Source organism: Vanacampus margaritifer, chromosome 15, assembly GCF_051991255.1.
Source record: "Vanacampus margaritifer isolate UIUO_Vmar chromosome 15, RoL_Vmar_1.0, whole genome shotgun sequence".
Classification (NCBI taxonomy): domain Eukaryota; kingdom Metazoa; phylum Chordata; class Actinopteri; order Syngnathiformes; family Syngnathidae; genus Vanacampus; species Vanacampus margaritifer.
In genome coordinates, this window is record NC_135446.1 from 9575881 (window position 1) to 9599311 (window position 23431).

The 23431-nt window shown below is 47.6% G+C and overlaps 3 protein-coding genes and 1 non-coding gene across 9 annotated transcripts; all 4 read left to right on the plus strand.

Moving 5' to 3' along the window:
* Window positions 1–241: 241 nt before the first annotated feature.
* trnag-ucc (transfer RNA glycine (anticodon UCC)) lies at window positions 242–313 on the plus strand. Its single transcript has one exon. It is a non-coding gene; the product is annotated as a tRNA-Gly (tRNA).
* A 155-nt stretch (window positions 314–468) lies between these two features.
* cnga1b (cyclic nucleotide gated channel subunit alpha 1b) lies at window positions 469–6884 on the plus strand. Its single transcript, XM_077544130.1, has 15 exons — window positions 469–939; window positions 1043–1111; window positions 1449–1499; window positions 1576–1626; window positions 2198–2275; window positions 2587–2691; window positions 2751–2857; window positions 2925–3099; window positions 3179–3315; window positions 3489–3661; window positions 3721–3846; window positions 5086–5238; window positions 5391–5622; window positions 5776–5951; window positions 6027–6884. The coding sequence occupies exons 2-15, from the start codon at window positions 1050–1052 to the stop codon at window positions 6231–6233; spliced, it is 1833 nt and encodes a 610-aa protein (XP_077400256.1). The 5' UTR covers window positions 469–939; window positions 1043–1049; the 3' UTR covers window positions 6234–6884.
* A 59-nt stretch (window positions 6885–6943) lies between these two features.
* nfxl1 (nuclear transcription factor, X-box binding-like 1) lies at window positions 6944–13553 on the plus strand. 2 transcript variants are annotated; one of them, XM_077544125.1, is made up of 25 exons: window positions 6944–7057; window positions 7334–7536; window positions 7612–7791; window positions 8035–8144; window positions 8223–8353; window positions 8431–8475; window positions 8538–8671; window positions 8740–8825; window positions 8902–8977; window positions 9054–9151; window positions 9232–9346; window positions 9421–9545; window positions 9612–9734; window positions 9804–9894; window positions 10469–10589; window positions 10817–10973; window positions 11062–11153; window positions 12056–12077; window positions 12154–12273; window positions 12369–12523; window positions 12607–12676; window positions 12782–12886; window positions 12959–13039; window positions 13131–13184; window positions 13281–13553. In XM_077544125.1, exons 2-25 carry the CDS (start codon window positions 7374–7376, stop codon window positions 13482–13484), a joined length of 2658 nt encoding a protein of 885 aa, XP_077400251.1. In that variant the 5' UTR covers window positions 6944–7057; window positions 7334–7373; the 3' UTR covers window positions 13485–13553. The 2 variants fall into 2 exon arrangements, with proteins under 2 accessions (XP_077400251.1, XP_077400252.1); XM_077544126.1 differs by having other exon boundaries at window positions 7057–7119.
* Window positions 13554–13655: 102 nt separating this feature from the next.
* On the plus strand, window positions 13656–23404 carry corin (corin, serine peptidase). Of its 5 annotated transcripts, none has more exons than XM_077544122.1 (24): window positions 13656–13805; window positions 14649–14796; window positions 15376–15600; window positions 15717–15828; window positions 15892–15996; window positions 16058–16239; window positions 16456–16569; window positions 16651–16758; window positions 17361–17471; window positions 17598–17720; window positions 17795–17866; window positions 17952–18183; window positions 18276–18418; window positions 18499–18606; window positions 18682–18795; window positions 20078–20188; window positions 20270–20393; window positions 20477–20605; window positions 20729–20778; window positions 20860–21046; window positions 21299–21461; window positions 21545–21653; window positions 21852–21985; window positions 22499–23404. In XM_077544122.1, exons 1-24 carry the CDS (start codon window positions 13761–13763, stop codon window positions 22682–22684), a joined length of 3135 nt encoding a protein of 1044 aa, XP_077400248.1. In that variant the 5' UTR covers window positions 13656–13760; the 3' UTR covers window positions 22685–23404. The 5 variants fall into 5 exon arrangements, with proteins under 5 accessions (XP_077400248.1, XP_077400245.1, XP_077400250.1 ...); XM_077544124.1 differs by having other exon boundaries at window positions 13660–13805; window positions 14652–14796; XM_077544119.1 differs by having other exon boundaries at window positions 20078–20393.
* The last annotated feature ends 27 nt before the right edge of the window (window positions 23405–23431 follow it).

A 23431-nucleotide genomic window follows, 5' to 3' on the forward strand; every position in this document is an offset into this window, starting at 1 on the left:
GGGGGCTTCTCATGACCTTTGACCCTTCCCAAAACGTGACGTTGGAACAATGGGTGCACGGTTCTCCGCCCTCTAGTGGATCACAGCGGAAGGTGCAACATTAAAAGACACAAATGACTCCATCTTCACGTTGAACAGACGACAAAGAAAACGGAAAATCACGTAGTTTAGAAGAGAATTTTCTAGGAGAAACTAATAATGAATGTTTTAAGACTCATTTGATCCCACCTACAGTTGCCAGGCGTTGGTGGTATAGTGGTGAGCATAGCTGCCTTCCAAGCAGTTGACCCGGGTTCGATTCCCGGCCAACGCAAACATTTTCGTTTTCTCTATTTTTTCTTCTTCGTTATATTCAATATTTAATCATGTTTTTATTTCTATATTTCTTCCTTATCGGAAATAAAGCGTTCCTGCTACAATGGCTGCATGTGACGTCACTATCACAAGTCGCAAGACGCGTTCCAAAGCAGGGAAATTCAATTTCAGCGCTACCTGCTGGTCGCATTATATACTTTAGCAACTGTCTTCCTCACACACATACACACTTAAGCCTATCAAAGCTGCCTGTGTGTGTGTGCTGACTCATCTAAATGAGCGTGGCCATTCTTCTCCTTCACTTATTCAACTCGTCTTTTCTTATTACTCCTTCTTGTCCACTAGAGTCATCAGGAGTGCAAAGTTTGCCCAGTTAAAGACAAAAGTTGTAGTTTAAAAAAAAATTGTTCATAACGAAGTTAGCTGTGCGTGCGCGTGCATGTGAGTCGCGCCCGATCACCTGTCCGCTAATCTCTTTATCTGCGACTGAACGCTTCTATTGGATTGGGAGAAACTTTTTGTTTCTTCTGGTGGATTTCAAGGTTGTTTGTAGGGGTAGCAGCTGTGTTTCCATGGCAATGGCGTGGATGTGACCCCGGGGCCAACTGAATCTCACTTTGACAGGTGAGTGATGCAATGTTTCCAACTCCTGCCTAGTGCCTGGCAAAGCGACCTTCTTCACACTGTGTGTGTGTGTGGTGTGTGTGTGTGCGTGCGTGCGTGCCAGAACCGCCATGGCCCAGGTTTCACCGGTTGACGCGGCTGCCCCACTCATGGACGACATGGAAGACCACAGGTGAGTCACAAGGGCAGTGGTGAGACATTCAAATACAAATACTTCTTAACTGTACATGAATAGATTCTTCAGTTTTATCTGTGCATATTTTTTTCCCTTACAACTTTTTACTCTCTATTTGAAAACCTGAACCACTTAATCCTTGACAGTAAAAAATATATTTTTTTACTTAAGTACTTGAGCTCACTTCTGTGTCTGTACTCCGGACTTGAATGTTTACTTCTAGTTTTACCATTTTTTTCACAATTGTTCTTACTTCTCCTTATAGGGTGTGAATACTTTTGCTTCTTCTACCTCTGCTGTGTTCGTATGTATATGTGACCGGCATGTGTTTCAGGGGTGCGGGACTTCTCTTCAACATCAACAACAGCAACAACAACAAAGACAAGTAACACACACACACACACACACACACACGTAACTCCCAGTGCACACCACTGCACACAATTCTTGCTGTCTTGTAGGGATGAGAAAAAGAAGAAAAAGAAGAAGAAGGAGAAGAAAGACAAGAAAACGTAATCTCTTTGACTCCTTTGCTTCTGTTGCCCCCCTGTTAACAATTAAAATAGTAACAACAATTCTCTTTATAACGCCCTGGTAAAGAAGGATAATTCTGTTTCAGATGTAAAATAGTTTTTTTAATTAAAGTAGAAGTCAACCTCACATTTTTCTTTACAATAATATCTTGTATGTGCTCCCATCAGAATACGAATTAAGCCGCAGAATGACATCACAGTTGCTCAGGTAATGACCAATCACGGATGACCTGTTTTCTGAGTTTGGTCATGTGATATTTGTAAGGTGAGCCCTGATTGGTTGTTACCTGAGTCCTGAGCAACTGCAATGTCATGTTTCAGACAGCAAGGCAAAATGGCCGCCCCCTGATATGGATAAAAATGGGTGGATTTTAATGAATGGGCATATAGAACACATTTTGGTTAAAAAAAAAAAAAGAAAAGAAAAAGTTTTTGGCTTGACTTCCCCCAAGTCTTGTTTCGGTTCTGAATGTGGCGAATGAATTCAGGATTCAAGTTGGTATCGATGGCTGGATGAATGCTGATGTTCGCCTCCTACTTCTGTCAACAGAAAGGAAGAGAGGAAAGCTAAGGCGGAAGAAGAGGAGGAACAGAAGAAAGTCAAGGAGGAGAAGGAGAAGGAGGCAATGTAGGTTCTTTGCGATGAAGTTGATCAAGATGTATGGATCCAAAACACGTGACTTAACTAACTAAAGACAGCCATTTTGGAACTTGGCAACAGTTTGGCCAAAACTCTACAAGACTTGATTTGCCTCTGACTTTGTAAATGAGTTGACTTGCGTGATTCTTTTTGTAGGTTTGCTGGTTGATTGTCTGGCTCAGTGAAGGGGAGAACTTGTAGCTTGTGTTTTGGGGTTGAAATATGTCTTTTGTGAAACCACTCCTGAAACTCTCCTGACCTTTGGGGGATGAACTGGATTGTGTGTGGATTGTCCTTAGACCACGGGAGATCACGGTGGTGGACCCGGCGGGGAACACATATTACCACTGGCTCTTCATCATCACACTTCCCATCATGTACAACTGGACCTTCATCATCGCCAGGTAATGTTCACAGTGCTCCACCCCCAACTTCTGAGGCTCATGTGGTGGTACCGCATCAGGGCGTGCTTCGAGGAGCTTCAGCTGGACTACCTGCGCTACTGGTTCTTCGTGGACTTTCTCTGCGACTTGCTGTACGTGGCCGACATGGTCTTCAGAACCAGGACAGGTTTGTGCACGCGGTTGTGGTCTCGGACATTGTCATGGTTGTGGCCATGGTCACGATGTACCCGCAGGCTACCTGGAGCAGGGTCTTCTGGTGAAGGACGAGCAGAAGCTACGCGAGCGTTACATGAAGAGCTTCCAGTTCCGATTGGATGTGGTCTCCTTAGTCCCCACCGACTTTCTGTATGCCACACTGGGCCTCAACTACCCCGAGATCCGCCTCAACAAACTTCTGAGGTTCAACAGGTGGAAATTGGCGGCAGCGTGTCGGTGATATCGGAGTCTGCGGCCAGGGGCCAGTTTGAAATTGATCTCCTCTTTTCAGGATGCTGGAGTTCTTCCAGAGAACTGAGACCAGAACCAACTACCCCAATGCGCTGCGGATCTCCAACTTGGTCATGTACATCGTCATCATCATCCACTGGAACGCATGCCTCTACTACTCTTTCTCCAAGGCCATTGGTGGGCCTTCACATATTCCTGATTCTCCATATTGCCAACACAGTGTCAAACTTTAGCTTCTGTTTTTAATCCGTTGTTTGTAGTAAATAACTCATTTTGGATGTGATGTTTGTTGACGAGCTAAACAATAACAAAGAAAATACTAATATTCGTTATTCCTTTGCCCTCTTCAGGTTTTGGCTCAGACAGGTTCGTGTATCCTGACCCGGCAAACCCGGAATTTGGCCGCCTGGTGAGGAAGTACGCCTACAGTATGTATTGGTCCACGCTGACGCTTACCACCATCGGAGAGACTCCGCCCCCCGTGGAGAACTCCGAGTACTTCTTTGTGGTCACCGATTTTCTGGTGGGTATCATCACGTGCGGCGCTCACAGGCCTCGGCGCTCACTTCCTGTCCGCCGCAGGTGGGCGTGCTGATTTTTGCCACCATCGTGGGTAACGTCGGCTCCATGATTACCAACATGAACGCCGCCCGCGCCAGCTTTCAGGCTCGTATCGATGCTATCAAGCAATACATGAGCTTCCGCAAGGTCAGTGTGGCCACCACGGGAAGGCACGTAAAGTTTTGAGGGTACTACATTAAAAAAAATGTTTTTCTTGTTATCGTCTTGTATTATGTTGTCCCTTATGATGATGAGTCATTTTTATTTTGTAGTTGCTATACAGTTGCTATGTCCCTGATGTCTTAGCCACTTAGTTTGTCTAGTTTTAGGCAAATGTCCCATGTGATGATAATGTTGTCAGTTACTATGCTATCACTCTGTCTTAGTTTGTCTAGTCACTCTTATTTGATCATATAGGCCTTTATTCTGTCATATAGAATTGTGTATTGCCTAGCGCAGGGGTCAGCAACCTTTACTGTCAAAAGAGCCTTTTTAGGCCAAATAAATGACAAAAAATCTGTCTGGAGCCGCAAAACCTTTAAATATTGTGATGAACAATACATTATAGACATATGGTAATTTTTTGCCTCTCTTGTTCCATTTTTGGACATTGTATGGCTATCTATTTTTAAATTTTTGGGGGTCTTTTTTGTTTTTGTTTTCTGAAAATTTTGGCAAATTTTGTGTGGATTTCTTCTTTTGTTTTTGGATATTTTAGAGTTACTTTTTAAACATTTTCTTTTATGACTTATAAAAAATAAAAAAATAATACTTTTTGGGGGGCAATTTTGTGTACATTATATAATAATTTTTTGATTTCTTCTTTTGTTTGTTTTTTGGCATTTTATAGTTACTTTTTCAATTATTATTTTTGCCTTTTTTTAATAAAGAATTTTTCTGACTTCTATTTTCCAAAGGCATTTTATAGTAATTTTCTGTCTTTCCTCTTTTGCTTTTGGACATTTTATCGTTATTTTTGGGGTATTTTTAGGTACTTAAAAAAGCTTTTTCATCTACCTTTTGTCTTACAAATTTGGACTCTGATATTTTTTAAATATGTAATTAATTATTCAGTTTATTTATGTAAATCCTTAATTTATTCAAATAATACTTTATCTAATTAATATATATATATATATTTTTTTTTTATATAGGTTGCAGACCCCTGCCCAAGCGAGAGTAACTGAATGACACTTTTGTCAGGACGTTGAGTTTCATTAGCCGAAGTTTTCTCTCAGCATGTTGTGGTTTCTCAACGCAAGCTGTTTTTCCCTGCTCTCTCAATCGAGGTTTCTCAGTCAAGGTTTCTCATCTGAATCCAGCCCTGCTCTCTGTTGTTACTTCTTATTTTTGTATATAAAACCTGACACCATTGCTGCCCAACAGGTAACCAAAGACTTGGAGAAGCGCGTCATAAAGTGGTTCGACTTCCTGTGGACCAACAAGAAGGCGGTGGACGAACGAGAAGTCCTCAAGTACCTTCCAGACAAACTGAGGGCCGAGATTGCCATCAATGTGCACCTGGATACACTCAAGAAGGTTAGAAACAGGGTGACCTCCCCCGGGCCAGATCCTGACATACTGTCCGTCACTATGTTGCTGGTCAGACCACTTTGCAAAAACGATGACCAGCGCAGGTTTTTTTGTCCTCAAAGTTTGATTTCAGGTATTGTTTCTGTGTTGGCATGCAGGTGCGTATCTTTGCCGACTGCGAGGCGGGCCTGCTGGTGGAGCTGGTGCTGAAGCTGCAGCCGCAGGTCTACAGTCCTGGAGACTACATCTGCAAGAAGGGCGACATCGGGCGCGAAATGTACATCATCAAGGAGGGCAAGCTCGCTGTGGTGGCCGACGACGGCATCAAGCAATTTGTGGTCCTCAGCGACGGCAGCTATTTTGGCGAGATCAGCATCCTGGCCATCAAAGGTGAGTACTAGAAATTAATTCTCACACATCACAGCTGTAACTCAAATAAATCTGCTTTGGCGGCGTTAAGCCAGGAGTTGTAGATGTTTTACAGAAATGTTCAAAACAAATAATAATTGTCTTCACACCCTTTCCTGTGTTCCTCGCAAACAGGCAGCAAAGCCGGAAACAGACGAACGGCAAACATCCGCAGCATCGGTTACTCCGACCTCTTCTGCCTTTCCAAGGATGACCTGATGGAGGCGCTAACTGAGTATCCCGACGCCAAGGCCTTGTTAGAGGAAAAGGGGAGACAGATCCTGATGAAGGACGGCCTGCTGGACTTAGAGGTACACCCCAGCACCAACACCGGATCTCCGGGAACCATCTGCCGCTCAGTTGTCATGTCTTCTCTTGTGCCGTAGGTAGCGGCGCAGGGCCCGGACCCCAAGGAGATGGAGGAGAAAGTGGATAGGATGGCGAGCACACTGGAGAGCCTGCAGACGCGCTATGCGCGACTGCTGGCCGAGCACGAGGCCACGCACAGCAAGCTCAAACATCGAGTCAGCAGACTGGAGAAAACGCTCCCCTCCCAGGCAGGCGAAGCCCCGCCACCGCCAGCCTCCAAATGACAAGCAGTGCTATGAAAATGTGTGTTCTCGTCATATTTTAAATCAAGAACACAGACATAATATTAACTGCTATAGACCAATAAAGCAGGGTTTCTTTTGGGGCTTTTTGGGAGATTTAGTTCCATGTACATCCTCATACTACAAATGCACATTAAACATAGCTACCTTTATTAAAAGAGTTTTAATTTAAATATTAGTAGTTACTGTTAATGTCCAGAAGGAGAGTTTCTTCCAAAGGCCCCCTCATTGATTAAATTCAGTAATTAGCCATTGTCCCAAGTTCAAGTCCACCACTTACACTAACAACATGGCTGCGAACAGTTTACAAGTTTCAGCATTTCTCATTTTAGCAATTTGGTTGCTACTTTAACCAAGTGACTTTTTCTTCCCAAAACATGACCAACTTTATTCCTGTTAAGAACATACAATTAGGTGGGCTCAAGTATGAGTCTACAACATCATTTGCTGCAAATGATTTTGTGGAACCCAAAGTAAATGGCTCACGGCCCGATTTGAGAAACACTTAGCTAAAGCACCTAAGTTAAATAGTAAAAGTATTATTTGTAGCAGAAACACATTGATTACATATTGTTTCTTGAAATGATGTGGACATCATAATGAATGATAATAAACAATATTAACGAACAATCAGTTGCCACGTCTCCCAGCGGCTGTATTTTGACGAGTGATGGGATTTGTAGTTCTGTCCTTGACACACGCGGCTGCAGATGGACTACAAGTCCCAGCATGCAGCGGGAAGCTGTGCGCGTGGCAGCTGCGCGTTGAATACAATCCCACTGTAGCAACTGCGAGAGAGAACTGAGGTCTGTACACTTGTTTTAAGTGTCTTTTTCTTTGTGTTTTCATGTAATGCGCTCGATTCTAAGTGAGTAGACGCTTATTTACACTTAAACGTTGCTTTCTGGTAGCTTCTTTCGCTCGTCTTCGTGACACCTAGGTAGCCGGCTTGTTAGCTTGTGCTAACTTTTGGAACACCATGGTTCCTCATAAGACCGTGCTAAACAGCTGTTTCTCTTAATACTGTTATTCTTCAACATTCGGTCAAGGTGACGTTTGAATAGGTCATCCATTTTGTGTAGGAAATCATCTTGAACGTGGGACTTTGCTCCATCGCCTGCCATGGAGCCATCCTGGAGACCTCAAGGAAGGGGTCGTGGGCGGAAGCAGGATGCTCCAGGAGAAAGGATACGAGAGAGGCCAGGAAGTGGTGCAGGAAGAGGAGGAAGTGGTGCAGGAAGAGGAGGCATCGCCAAAACGACGGTCCTGCCCGGCGTTAGGCATGGTGAAGACCACACTAAAATCACATAGTGTTTGCTTTAGTGGTGTACTGTTCAACTTCCTGTGTGCCGGCGTACAGATGCTTCCGGGCCGGCCAAGTTCGAGGTAATCCGAAAGTCCAACCAGGCTGCGGCGCAGCGACTAATGGAGCTCCACACCGGCTGCTCCTCTGAGGATGAAGACGACGATGATGATGATGAAGAGCACAAGGATGCACGAGTGCTGGAGTCCACCTTCACCACCTACGCCTGTCATACAGGTGAGCCACATCATCCATCCCATTTTTGACACATTTATACTTTGACATTTTGTTAATTTTATCTTTCTAACTATATAATTTACATATAGTGACATGCATAACAATTACATGCTTTTCACCACTAGATGGCGTATATAATAGCACACACTTAGACACTTAGCCTGGCCGGTGTGCTTGGCTGTGAAACAGAAGCGGCGTATCCGTTACCCTAACTTGCGTGTTTTTACGACACAACTTCATCAGGCGGCGACGTCACAGGCCTGCAAAGAACGGGCCAGTATGTCAGCGAACTCTTCCAGTCCGGCGCGCTCACATGCCTCATCTGCATCGCCTCGGTGAAGCGGACTCAAGCGGTGAGGAAGGGGAAGGGGCTCCGGTTAGGCCAGGTTGACGGCGCCGCCTCACTAACATCGACCCGCACTCTCCTTCAGGTGTGGAGCTGCTCCAGCTGCTTCTCCCTCTTCCATATTCCGTGCATCCAGAAGTGGGCCAGGGACTCGGTGTTCCTGCTCTGCTCGGCCACCGACGAAGACTTCGGTCGCAAGCAGCATCCGTGGCCCTGGTGAATCAAAACTTCCCAGAAAGAAATCATGTCCATGTTATTTTTCTTCCTGTATGTGGTCATTTTCCCCTCCGCAGTCCCAAGTGTCGGGCTGAGTACTCCCACGCCGCCACGCCCTCCAGGTAAGCAGCCACCAAGACGAGCGACGTGATCGTGGACGTGATTGTATGTGTGTTGCGTTTAGGTACATGTGTTACTGTGGGAAGCTTCAGGATCCTCCCGCCGATCCCTGGTTGGCGCCTCACTCGTGCGGCGCCGTGTGTCACAAGGAGCTCAAACCTTCCTGTGGACACGCATGTCTGCTGTTGTGTCATCCTGGTAAGCGCGCACACACACGTACTTTCTGTGTCCTCGGGTGAAGTTCATGTCTGTCGACGCGTACGCAGGTCCGTGCCCGCCGTGTCCCAAGATGGTCTCTGTTTCCTGCTTGTGTGGCAAAGCTAAGCCCCTCCCCCGACGCTGTAGCAATCAGGTGCGCACACACACACACTTTTTCAAAAACACTCATCACAATTGCGCAGCCCCACCAATTTTTTTTTTCTTTTAAGGCCTGGTCATGCCAGCAGCCGTGTGGGAAGTTGTTAGCATGCCAGCAACACGCGTGTTCCCAGCCGTGCCACTCTGGTAAGCACACGTTAAGCAACCGCCGGTGTATTTTTCTACTTCCTGTCCACTCACTGTGTGTGTTTTTGTGTGTCAGCGTGTTCCCCCTGTCCCAGAGTCAGCGTTCAGAAGTGTGTGTGCGGCCGGCAAAAATCTGAGCGACCTTGCGCCGACCCCAAGTGGAAGTGCGAACGTGTACGCAGCAGACCGGCCACTTTATTAGGGACAGCTGGCTGCCACAAAATGGCTGACTGCACCCATGTCCTGTTCTTCAGGTCTGTGGCGCCACCCTCTCTTGTGGGAATCACACCTGCGAGCTTGTGTGCCACGATGGACGTTGCCCACCGTGTCCCCGCTCGCTCACCAGATCGTGTCCCTGCGGCAAGACCAGTGAGACGCACACAGACGCGGACTCTTGATTCCTGGCTCGGTTGCAAACAGGTGGAAAATTTCCTCTATCGCAGAGTCCAGCCTGCCATGTACGGAGGAAGTGTCGACGTGTGGCGACACGTGTGAGCGCCCCCTGTCTTGCGGGAAACACACCTGCTCCATGAGGTGTCACCGTGGCAATTGTGACACTTGCCGACAGGTAACGCAACCGTGCGTGCGTGCGTGTTGTGCTGCCGTTGACCTGCTGTGTTTGTGTGTGTGACAGGAAGTGGAGAAGGAGTGCCGATGCGGTAAATACAGGAAGGTGATGGCGTGTCATAAAGAGTACTTGTGCGAGTCCAAATGTTCAAAGAGTAGAAGCTGCCAGAAACATCCATGTCGGAGGAAGGTGAGTCTCCATGCCAGTGCCCGTCCGCAGCCTCCGCTAAACCCTTCCCCCTCCCGATTTGTGTTTCAGTGTTGCCCCGGCAACTGCCCGCCGTGTGATCAGAGCTGCTCTCGGACTCTGGGATGCCGCAACCACAAATGTCCGTCTGTGTGTCACCAAGGTAACGTAACGTTAATTTGAGATACGCTGGACTGTCAATGGGACCCTCGCGGCTGAAGCCAGATGGCAGCCATCTTATGTTGCCACTTTTCCTGACAACTTGTGTTTCACTGAAGATATTTATCAGTGTCTCGCAAAGAGCGAACTTGACTGTTTGAATTGACCATTCAGGTTATAATATCTCAATATCATGAATTGTGACTCACATAGGTTAGGTTTACATTTCGCAGCAAACTTGATTGTTGATGGCTCTGGTAGCATGTTGCGGACGAATAGTTGAGTAGCACCTGGATATATACCTTATGAGAAAATGAGTCTTTTTCTTAGCACTGTAACGCTTTTCCCAGACTTTTTGGTACAACTGAACTGCATGTCCATACACGGTGGTATTTTCGCCATAGAAAAAAATAACATGAAAACGCTGCGGCCAAATCAATGTATTCAAGTTAGGCGGTCTTGGTGAGTGGCAACGCAAGATGGCTGCCAAGGGTTCCACTTCTCTCGATGGCAAGTAAGCGGCATTCACAGTCCAGTTTATACGTGCTTGCGTCTGATTAGTCTTCCCGCACTGGCAGGAAGTTGTTATCCGTGTCCAGAGATGGTGGATGTCCGTTGCTCGTGCGGCACCGCCTCGCTGACGGTGCCGTGCGGACGTGAGCGGAGCACCAAGCCTCCTCGCTGCAAACAGCTCTGCAGGTATGTGCACTTAATGTACAGCGGCCATCTTTTAGCTTTCCCTGACTTACATGTCTCAAAACAAATCAGTCAAGCATTGACTCCTGTGATTAAAAAACAAAAAAAAAAGGTGAAATTTTTTTGTACAGGAGTGCAATTAAAAGGAAAAATGCTATTTTGGTATCTTTCTTTCAAATTATCTGTATTTTTATTTCAACTAATTTGAATTTGTTGTATGCCCACTGCAGGTCTCCATCTTCTTGCCACCACGCGACCCGAGAGCGCCACCACTGCCACCCCGGGCCCTGCCCTCCCTGCACGCAGCCCTGCCTGCAGCCTCTGGTGGGATGCCCGCATACCTGCCCGCGACCGTGCCACGATCGTGTTCTGCTCAAGTCCCAGCAGGTAGCGCACACGTCCTCTGGAATGATCTTCCAGTAGTGTGCGTCTCATCCAGAACAGTCTTTGTCTCCCACCCGGCGGTGTGCCTCAGGTGCAGTTGTCCGGGCCGTGGGAACAGCCGTCGGAACCGGCGTTTGTGACCAAGGCCCTCCCCTGTCCCGCTTGTCAAGTGCCCATACCAGTGTATGACACACACCGACACATGCATTTACACAGCCAGTGATGCCGGTAACAAGTTATTCTAAAAAATGACTAACATTTTGAGTAACTAGTAATCCAATGCGTTACAAACCCTAGAGGAAACACTGTTAAACCGTGAAGCATTATGGGATGAGGCCATCTACGTCCTATCGTCTGGGGGGACGTGATGTCACGTATGCGCCAAGTCCTATTTCCAGCATGTTGACGTTTCACTTGCCAATAAAAGTAGTAGAGACGTCTGCAAGTTGGAAATACAGTGCCTGTGTTGAGTTTGTGTCAGCTAAAGATAAGAATATTGAGGTTGGTTGTACTCTCCATACTGTCGACAAAGTGTTATCTATCTATCTCTAAAGTCCCAACCCTGCGTGAAGCAGAGCTGCAACTTATGCAGCAGTTTCCTGAATTTTTTACTTGTATTTATAATCATTGTACATTATAAATTTTACCAATACAGTATTAAGTTAAAAATTAAAGTAATTAATTATTTTTTTAATGAAAGTTAGTCGAGTTAAAAAAAAAACTTTACATTTTAACGTTTATTAAAAAAAATATAACATCAAGTAGACCATTTATGTTAAACAATTTAAGTCAAAAGAGCTGTCTTTTTTTTATATATATATATATATATAAAAACTTTATCCTTAAAAATTACTATTAAGAATGCACTTTAATTAAAGCTTTGGCTTAACCAGTATTTTTAATGTTAAGCAATGTTGTCGGCATCTGCTGAATATAACTACTAAAGTAACTTGTAATCCAACTTAGTTATTTTTAAAATCAAGTAATCAGTAAGGTAAATTACTTTTTTTCAAGCTAACTTTGGCAACACTATTTAACAACACAGCTTTTGACTTTCTCTCTTTCTCGCTCTCTCTCACTTTCAGCTCTTGTTTTGGAAAACATGAGGTACGAACGTTTCTCCCACACGCTTGGTCGATGTGGCTTGATGATGTCATAATGACAATGTCATGGTTTGCTTCAGGTGAGCGCGTTGCCGTGTAGCAGCCAGGACCGCTTTTCCTGCAAGAGGCCGTGTGGGCGACCGCTACGCTGTGGTAACCACACATGCGGCAGAGAGTGTCACCTACTGGACGGTGACAAGGTAAAGCGGGCGTCCGCCATATTGCATGTGTCAGATCTGTCTTGTAAGCTAGTGTGAGTCAATTGAAAGATTCACAGTGAAGTGTGCGTCACTAGTGCGATGACTGCGAAGAGGGCTGCTCCAAACCCCGGCCGCACCTTTGCCCCCACCCCTGCCCGCTGCCCTGTCACCTCGGCGACTGCCCACCGTGCCACCAGATGATTCGCCAGCGCTGCCACTGCAAGATGAGCGCAATCTATGTGGAGTGCATGTGAGCACACATGGCATGCACTATGATCAGTTAGAATTTTCCCACTATCGCGATGTCATGATGATGTCATCATTGTGTGACAGGAAGATGACCATGGCCGATGAGGACACTAAGATAACTTTGGGTTCTTGCAAGAACCAGTGTCCCAAAGAGGTATTCGCGTCTCTTTGAGCCGCCAGCTTGTTGGCGCGGGGGGATGAGAAGCAACATAGCCGCCCTCTGGATGCACTTCAAGAGTGTTTGTTTGTGTTTGTGTAGCTGAGCTGTGGTCATCGCTGCAAGCAGGTGTGTCACCCAGGGACGTGCACGGTCGAATGTCACCAGAAGGTCAAGCTGCGATGTCCGTGCAAGAGGATCAAGAAGGTACAAAATGGCCGCGACATCTTCCACCAACCTCTTGTTACCTCATCATGGCTTCCTTGTGCATCTGCGTAGGAGTTGGCGTGTGCGCTGTCATCCACGTGTGTTGTCAAGTGCGACGACAACTGCATTGAACAACAGAGGAAAGTTATCGAGGTGAAAACACACACACACACAAGCGTGCAATGCGATGCGTTGATGTCCGAGAAAGTTGTCAATGAGCTGCAAATGCGTATGATGCATTCAGCTGAAGGAGGCGGAGCAGAAGGCGGCTGAGGAAGAGGAGCAACGGCGACGTCAGGTGAGGGTGAAGAAAGAAGGTTACGTCCTGGTCACCACGCTAAGCTAATTGCTAGTGTGTGTGTGTGTGTGTGTGCGTGTGTGTGTGTGTGTCCAGGAGGAGCTGGAGGCATTCAATAAGCGGCGCGGAGGGCGCCGGGCCAAGAAGCGAGGGCGGCGGGATGAGGACGACGAAGAGGATGGGGGCTGGATGAGGCGCTGGCGGAGGTGCGCCGCCCTCATCCTCATCCCGCTGGGTGGTGCTGCGCTGTCGCTCGCTGCCTACTTCCTTCTGAGCGTGGCTCAAGATGGCACTTCGTAGGAACATACGACCTGATGTCATGATTTAATTAAAAAACAAAAGTTTGACAAATAAAAAGTCTGGTTACCACTCCCTGTTGATGATTGTCATTTAAGTCTGTGTGCCTGTGTGAGACAAAAGTGGCATTCTTTGCACGCGCGTCACGTCCAGGCACGGTCACGTGACGAGAGGAGTGAGAGAAGGGGGCGGGCCGAGCAACGGCTAAGTCCACAGCGGTGGCCTGGCTTAGTGACTTCAGTCGGCGCGTTCGTTCAGTGGAGGCGGCAGAAGAAGGTCATGTGCTCGTGGCCGCGTGTCACCTTTAGCGCGGAAACGGACACGGTGAGTGCACGCGCGCGCCCACGTGGCTTTCAGCTACGCGAGGAACAAACCGGAAGCAGAAAATATCCCAGCAGTATCGACTTTTGACTAGTGCTAATTGCCTCACGTGACTTTTAAGACTCGTCTACCTCCGCCCCTTTTGTCTCCGTCATCGTCTAGGGCAGGGGTGGTCAAGTTCGGTCCTCGCCTATCCAGCCTGTTTTCCATGTTTCTCACCACTAACACACCTGATTCATGATCAGGATCGTTATCAGGCTTCTGCAAAGCTTGCTGATGAGCTGATCATTAGATTCAGCTGCACTGAAGGAGGGAGACATGGAAAACAGGCTGGATAGGGGCTCTTGAGGACCGGACTTGGCCACCCCTGGCTCTAGGGCAATGGTGAGGAAAGTAAAATTTGGGTATTGAAATGTATTATTTTTTTTGTTTTGTTGTAGTTAATAGTTATCTCTAATTTGCTATTTCAGTGATTAAGTGATTGATGTTTTAAATGTGAAACGATTGTAAGGAAGGGAAAAAAGAAAAATATTATTGCAAGCTAAGAAAACATTTCTCCATACTGTATTATTTAATTTAATTATTGATTCATTGTTGTACTGCAAATAAAAAAATGTCAAATAGTCAATTTATCAAATACAATTACTCTATGTTTTTATTTCTTGTGTTTATTTATAAAAAAAATACAATTAAAATTTGATTTTTTAAATTTAATTACATAATGTGTTAAGTAAATAAAGGGGTTATATTTGTTATTGTTTGAAATGCTTTTTGTAATGTTGTGTTGATGTCTTCAAAATACAAGTTTTTGTCCAAAATAATCTCTGCTGATGTTCTGTGCTCCAGCAGGCGACCAGTGGAGTAACAGAAAGCGGGATGGGCGAGGAGGCATGTCCTCACAAACCACAGACATCCAGCTGCCTCCAACTCATTTACGTCCTACTTCCTATCGCCGGCCTGCTGGGCGGCGTGATCCTCGTGCTCACCCTCACCGGTATTCACTCACACACGCACACACACACCTCTGTAGGTCCTTCTGACATGTTGGTTCAACACAAAGAGTACATTTGTAAGCGGTTGTCATGACAACCAGGAGGTGTCGGCCAATCAGGAGCGGAATTAAATGTGGAGGAATGTCAAATATTTACAAGTGTCGCAAAACATCTTGTCACCTTTTCAGTATCTTCATCTAGCCCTTGTCTTCTTTCAAGCTATAAACGAGGGCGTACGTGTGTGTTTCTTTCACCGCTGACCTTGAAACGACTTTGAAAGGCGTGAAAAGCACACAAACATTGCCGCCGTAGTGTCGGAAACTAACCCCAGCTGGCACTTGTGGCGGAGGGGGCCCTTCCCCAATGATTGTTATTATTAGCCGACATGTGAGAGTGTGAGTGAGTGAGCAAGACGTGCAACCGGGGTCGCCATGGTAACCAGATCCCTCTGACACTATTCATAGACGTCCACGCTTGTGTATTTAAAATGAACCAATCGAAAGGCTCCTTGCGCGCACACACAAATGCACGCGCGCTGAACTTGTGAAACATCTTTTTTTGTGTGTTTTTTTTTTGCACAGGTGTGATTGGCGGCCATCTCGCAGACTCCAGCCCCCTCCCTTCTCCCGAGCCAATGGCTGACATGGAGCCCGGTTACCGTGGGAACAGTCAAAGCTCCTCCCCACCTGCGGATGCCTCTCAGGCCACGCCCACTCTGCCAATCACGACGGCCACCTATTTGCTGACGTCTATCACCTCGCTGAGCTCCACCTGGCTGACCGGCGCCACATCTGCGCCTGACGCAGGTAATCCTGTGTTGATATTGAACCACCAATGGTACAGCAAGCAACACATATAGACAGACAATATTACTAATATATGATGTTCTATAATTGTTTTTTAAAATTCAAAATGTGTGCAGGTGGTTGTCAGCCTCTGTCGGAGCCTCAGTGTTACATGTTGCCATACAACCAAACATGGCTGTCCTCCTCCGCCGCCGTGGTGAAGAGCTCAGAAGTGGACATGTTGTTAAGGTAACAGTGGGCGGGGCACGAGGAGAGATGTGCATCGGTGTAATGACTCGGCATTTGTCGCAGGTTCTTCAGCTACCTGAGTAGACTGTCCTGCTACAAGCACATCATGTTGTTCGGCTGCTCTCTGGCCCTGCCGCAGTGTTTCCATGACGACGACGCTCAGCACAGGTAGCCACGGGATGCGCCGCTCATCCCATCCGAGAAGATTCGCTCACCCGCTCGCCCGCAGGTGGGTGGTGCTGCCGTGCGCGTCCTTCTGCGAGGCGGCCAAGGAAGGTTGTGAGCCCGTCCTGCAGATGTTCAACGCGTCCTGGCCCGACTTCCTGCGTTGCTCGCAGTTCAGCCATGCCACCTCGTCCTCTGCAGCGCCCCCTGCCTGTTACACACCTCGACAGGCTGTGGGTAAAGCCTGTGAGTGGTATTCTTTTTGATTGGTCCAACATGTTTGGTGATGTCACGGCCTGCAAATAGGTCAGGACGGTACAGGACAGGACGTTCTTCTGTCTCATTTTGGTTAGGTCACATGGTGCTCTCTGATTGGTCAATCGTATAAGAAGTAAAGAGGGCAACATGGGACAGGACATTATTCCTGTTTTCATGTACTACTCTCCTCTGATTGGCCCACAGCGGCATGTGGCAGCAAGGAAGACTTCCTGTGCGCCACAGGCAGTTGTATCCCTCAGAAGCTGGTGTGCAACGGCCACAACGACTGCGACGACTGGAGCGACGAGGCGCACTGCGGTGAGCACGCACGCACATGCTTGACAGGTGTTCATCATGGCGATGCCTCGCCATCATCACAATGATGACATCATCATTCAGTGTGTTCAGACGCGCAGTTCCGCTGCTCGACGGGCCGCTGTCTGCCGCCAATTCTGCTGTGTGACGGCTACGACGACTGCGGAGACCTCAGCGACGAGCTCGACTGTGGTGAGGGCGCACACGCGAAATCGAGATTCTCGAACGCGACCAGCCAGAGATAGTTTGCTATATTCAAGAAGAAGACAAGTCAAAGATTTTCTTGACAATGTCTTCTGACTTCTACACGCCTGCACTTTAAATGTATTGTGGTTAATGTTGTGTTTGTGGAAAATGAAGTAAGCCAAAAAATCCAGAGGGCGGCCATTTTGCCTAGTACTTGTCAGCTGAAAATTACATCACAGTGCCTCAAGGTTCAGGTATCGACCATCACGGCTCACCTGTTTTCAGGTTTGGTCATTTGACATTCGCAAGCTGCACTGTGATTGGTCATTACCTGAGCCCTGAGCAACTGTGATGTCATCTTCAGTCGACAGCAAGTCGCAAAATGGCCGCCACTTGAGATGGGTAAAACAGGTGAAAATTTGCTGCTTTATTCAGTCTCCACAAATCCAATATAGAAATAAATAGAACATATTGTTTTAAAGAGATTTTTTTTTGTACTTGATTTCCTATTAAAAAAAATATTTGCTTTGAAACATTTTGCCTATATAGGACCCAAAAAGTTTGAGAACCTTTGCTAGGCTAGGCTAGGCTAACTGACTGTTTGTTAGTGTGCGACGCGACGCGGGAGCATCGCTGCGGCGATGGCCGTTGCGTGTCCAGGGATTGGCTTTGTGACGGCGACCACGATTGTGTCGACAAAAGCGACGAGCTCAATTGCTGTGAGTTCCCATGGTGATGATGGCCCCGCCGCTCACATCACAGGAATCGCTCACCTGTGTGTGTGTGTGTGTGTGTGTGTGTGTGTGTGTGTGTGTGTGTGTGTGTGTGTGTGTGTGTGTGTGCAGCATGTCGCAGCCAGGGTCTCTGGGAATGCCGTAACGGCCAGTGTATTCCTTCGGCGTTCCGCTGTGACGGCGAGGACGACTGCAAAGACGGCAGCGATGAAGACCTTTGCATGCGTGAACAGCGTGAGACATCCGTCTGGAAACACCTTTGTGTGTGTGTGTGTGTGTCACTGTTTGACTGTGCATGTGTGTTACAGCTCACACCGCGTGCCTCCCCACTCAACCCGGCTGCACGTCCATTTCCTGCGACGCGCGACATCAGAACTGCAGTAAGTGTTTGACAAATTTTCATTCCAGTTCACAAAATATGTTTTCAATTCTTTTGACTCACTCCTCCCCTTGTGGGCGTGTCAGCCGGCTGTGAGCCAATCAGCTTGGAGCTGTGCATGAACCTTCCCTACAACCACACGCGCTTCCCCAACTTCCTGGGTCACGTGTCGCAGCGGGAGAGCTCCGTGTCATGGGAGTCGTCGCTGTTCCCGGCGCTGGTGCAGACGGGCTGTTACCAGTACCTTATGTTCTACGCCTGCACGCTGCTCGTACCCAAGTGCGACCCACTCAGCCTGAGCACTGTGCCGCCCTGCAGGTGCGCTGGTGCAGTATGCTGGAGCTGCCTGTTTTTGCTAGTGGTAGTGATTATTTTTGTAGTGTGATTACTCGGCGTGTCTCCCCTCACAGGTCTCTGTGTCGCACGGCAAAGGAGAAGTGCGAGTCTGTGCTTGGCATCGTGGGATTACAATGGCCCGATGACTCAGACTGCGCTCAGTTTCCCGAAGAGGGCGGCGACTTGCCGTGCCTTCTGCCCGAGGCCGGCGTGGATGGTGAGTATGCGTACACTTTTCCACTCGATTCGCCGTTCGCTCACTTCCTGTCCATGTTTGTTATGTCGCCGTGGCAACAGAGTGCTCCCCCAGCCACTTCAAGTGTCGTTCGGGACGATGCGTCCTCGCCAGCAAGCGCTGCGACGGCCTTGCCGATTGTGACGACCGCAGCGACGAAGACCATTGCGGTGAGACCGCCGTCGTAACGTTTGTGACACAAAAGTGGAGACACTGGTGCTGATGTATCTGCGTGTACGTGGCAGGCTGCACCGAGCGCGCTCTTTGGGAATGTCCAGGCAGCGGCGTCTGCATCAAGACCAGCATGATCTGCGATGGCTTCCCAGACTGCCCCCTTCTGGCCGATGAGGTCAACTGCTGTGAGTCGTTGCCGAGTGTAGCATGATGTCACATGGCCTCCAGTGTTAGCATTCTAGCTTCTCAGTTGTACTGTCTTGGCCCTGGTTCTAGCTTCTAAATCTAGCTTAGGGTGACCAGATGTCCCGTTTAACCGGGACAGTCTTGTTTTGAACCTTGTGTCCCGACTTCGCCAGCTCCCTTGTTTTGTCTCACTACTACACAGGTTCCATCCCAGTGTTCTGATTTTAATCTGTGAAGTCAGCTAGCCATTTGTCGTGTCCATGTAAAAAAAAACTGTTGTCATAGCGATTCATACGATAAACCAATTAAAAAGGAATTTAACAGTTAAATCGCTAGCAGGTGTGTTTTCATCATACTGGAACTCGAACAACTTGCTGCTTCCGTGTCTAAGAATCATGGGAAATGTAGTCCTACTAGCCTAATGCGGCGGTCGCTGGTCAGACCCAACGTAAAATGAGCTTTTCTGGCAGCATATTTGCAATAAAATGTTACAATGTTGGACTGGCGTGAAGTAAATGGCACAGCTGCCAGGACCGAGCAAAAAAGGTTGGATAATGCTAACCGCACTGTCTTGTTTACAGTTGTTGAACTGACAACCAAGATAGATTTAGCATTGATTTATTTTCAGTGAAATTGTTGTGTCCCGTTTTTTTAAAATGAGAAAATCCGATCACCCTAGTATAGCAGCCTAACTTCCAAGTTAGGGTTTTTCACATCGAGCTTCTGACTTTAGCTTTTAAGTTGTAGCTACGAACTGCTAGCTTCTTTCTAGGCTCTAGCTTTTCAATTTTTGGCTTCTTTTGCTAGGCTAGGCTAGGCTAACTGACTGTTGTTTGTCGGTGTGCGATGCGACGCAGAAGCTTTGTTAGCTTTTATACAATATTCAAATTTATAAGATCTAGCTTCTATATTCTGGCTTCCAATTTCTAGCACTAGGCTCTTGCTTCAATGTACTAGTTTCTATAATCTAGCTTTTAAGTTCTAGCTTCCAAATCCTCGTTCCTAAAGACTAGCTGTAGTAAGTAATAGCCTTGTAGCTTGTATTTGTAGTTTCTAAGCCTAGTTTCTAGGCTCTAGCTTTTAAGTTGAGCTCCTACGTACTGACTTCTAATTTCTCCTATGTACTAGTTTCTAATCCCTATCTTTAAATTCTTAGCTTCACTCTTTGTTTCTAGACTCTAGTCAGTAGCATGATCTGGATTTTAAGTAGTACCGCTATAGGCGCTAGCTTCCAAGTCCGAGTGCCTTGACTTAACCCAGTGTGTGTTATTGTTGTGTTAGCGGCGTGTGGAGATAACGAGTTGGCGTGCAACAATCATAAATGCGTGCACCGGACGTTGTGGTGTGATGGAAAGAAACACTGCACCGACGCCTCCGACGAGTGGGACTGTGGTAACATCTGCGCGCACAGACACACACAAACACATAGACACACACAAGGAGATGACTTGAGTGATATGTTGTTGTGTGGAGTGTCTCTGAGCCAATCGTCAGGTTCCGTTTTGACCGTATTAAGGACAGCCGACAACTATCACGTCTGTGCAGACGAGTGGAACCAGCAGCTCAGCGAACTGACTTGTGACCAGCTGGGACTAGGGTAAGGTCAGTAGCACGCACACATAGACTCACACAGAATCACACGTGATGCGGCCGGCCCATCACAGGCAGCTTGTCCCGCAGGGTCCCTGCCTCCGTTTCTATGGTGCCCGAACAGGGAGGTCCTCCGGGCCGCCGTCGCTGGCTGCACGTTCATCCCGAGTGGGAGGAGCGTAAAGGGTTGGCTCTACAGGCACGCCTCGAGAAGAGGAGGTGTGTGTTTGTAAGAGAAGAAGCCATTTTGGGGGCGCGTCAGGAAGTGAGTAAACATGCTAATGCTAACATTAGTAACTTTGTATGTATGCATCTCTGTCTGTGTGTGTACGTACATGTCAGTCACTCATGTCATTCCGGCAAGCGCGTGGCTGTAGTCTGCACAAGAGACGGTAAGTTTCATCAATCCCTCCGATCGGTCTATTCGGGCGGCGTGGGCTGAGTCTACTTCCTGTTTCCCGTCTCTCGGCCAGAGTGCGGCCTGCGTCCGGCGATGGTTGCGCAACCCTCCAGGCGGAAGAGGATTCTGGGAGGTCGCGTGGCCCGGCAGGGGGCGTGGCCTTGGCAGTGCTCGCTGCAGAGCGGTCAGAGTGGTCACGTGTGCGGCTGCGTCCTCATCGGCGCCAAGTGGGCCTTAACGGTGGCGCACTGCTTCGAGGGGTGAGACCATCCATGTCTAAATTATAGGCTTCAGTCTAGCTTCTAGGCTCTAGCCTTAAAGCGCCGGTTTCGAGGAACTAGTTTTTAGTTTTTTGCTTCTAGGTTCGAGCTTCTAAATTGGACCTTCCAAGATCTAATTTATAAGTCTAGCTTTCAAGTTCAAGTTTGCTTGCAATAAGTTTTCAGTCTCTCTAGTGGCCTCTAGTGGTGACAGTGTGTCCTCGACTCATGCGCATGTACGTGCGTACGTAGGAGGGAGAAGGCCCACCTGTGGAAGGTCCTCCTGGGTCTCAGCAACTTGGACCATCCGGGCGTGCACAGTCAGAGGCGCGCCGTGCGGGCCATCACAGTACACCCACGCTACAACCGCGCCGTGGTGGACTACGACATCAGCGTGGTGGAGTTGGACTCGGAGGTGAGCCGTCCCTGTGGGGATTGAGGAGAATATTGGTGGAACTGCTGAGGCATTGTGGGATCATATCTGTCCCCGCCCCCCAGGTGGAGGAGACGGAATGGGTGCGACCCGTGTGTCTACCAGGACCCAATCAGATTCCCACTCCTGACTCCTACTGCTACATCACAGGATGGGGTCACATGGGCAACAGGAGTAAGTTCGAACACCCATTTTCCGAGTCCTAGCTTCTAGAATTTCTAGCTATCAAGTCTAGCTGATAATTTCAATTGTTTAGGCTCTACCGTAGGTACTTAAGTCCTTACTCAAGTCCTGGCCTCGAAGTTCTAACTTCCAAGTTTGAGCTGCTACATTTTAGCTACTAGGCTGTATTTTGTGGGCCATCCTCCACAGTGCCGTTCAAGTTGCAGGAAGGCCAAGTACGGATCATCTCCATGTCCCAGTGCCAGACCTACTTCGACATGAAAACCATAACTGCCAGGATGCTTTGTGCCGGTTACGAGGCCGGGACCATCGACTCCTGCATGGTAACCACCGCATGCCTACAAGTTAGGTTTTAGCTTCTCTTAGAAGTACTGGCGGACTTGTGTCGCCTGAATGGTGCTTCTAGGCTTGTCAGTTCGAAGTTCTATCTTCTAAGTTCTATCTTATAGACTCTAGCTCTAAGTGCTACTTTTTAGGCTCTAACCTTTAGCTGTCACTTCCAAGTTCTAGCTTATGAATCTAGCTTCTTGACTCTAGCATTTAGGTTAGCTTCCAAGGTCTTACTTCCAAGTCCTAGCTTCTAGGCTCTAGTTTATAGCTTGTAAGTCTAGCCTCTATAGTCTAGCTTCGAGATCCAGGTGCTAGATTTTATGTTCTAGCTTCCAAGACAAGCTTTAAAGCTCTGGCTTCCATATTCCGACTTCTAAGTCATACCAAGTTGTAGTTTCTGGGCTGTAGCTCCCGAGTTGTAGTTTCCAAAACTTAGCTTCGAGGCTCTATTCTATATGACCCCTGTCCTTTTTCAGCCTGTGTTGATCGCGGTGTGTTGCTTCCAGGGCGACAGCGGCGGTCCGCTGGTGTGCGAGGAGTCGTCGGGGGGCCGCTGGACGCTGTTCGGCCTGACGTCATGGGGCAGCGTGTGCTTCAGCAAAGTGCTGGGACCCGGCGTGTACAGCAACGTCAGTCACTTCACGCCGTGGATACGTCAGCAGATCTTCATGCGCACGTACCTGACCGACTGACACGCGCCGTTTTGCACTTGTTGCAGAGAAGAAGTGACTCAATCGACACAGTTAGCCTTCTGATGCTAGCTGCTGTAACATTGGCATGACAGATGCTAACACGTTAGCCTCTTTGAACACTTATTTGATCATCCAGGTTGAGGTTGGCGTACTAGTTATGGCGCAGTAGTAGAATGACTGTCTTACCAGTGTTTTGTTTTTTTTTTTTACTGCTAGTGCTAGCTTTGGCCTACTAGCACCATCTATTCGATATCTTTTATATCCATCTCAAGATCCATGGGACTACATGTGTCAAGTGGATATCAAGAATATGGAATAAATGCTCAAACAGCTTTACGAAAAGTAGAAGTTACACAGCTTGTGATGTTGATTATTCCCATGTTCCATCAAGTGTTGCTGCTAGCTCAACTAGCCTAGTGCCGGCTAAAAGAGGAGGCTAATTGCCACAGACGATGAGACGATTGCGTGTGACGGAAATTCTGTGACTTGTTGATATTAGCTCATTCCTTCACGTCCACATTCCTCGTCGTTAGTCGTTAGCCGTCATTTGTAAGATTTGCTTTTTTCAAGAGTATTTTTCTACACTTTTTTGTACATCACGTGTGTTGGATGTGGGTCCTCTTATGATGTCACTTCCTGCTTTTGTATTATGAGTAGCCATGTAAAGGAAGTGGAATGTTTTTTGTGTTAAACAGTAAAGCTACACAACTGCTCTCGCTCTTTGTGTGTCTGTGTGTGTTTTTGTGT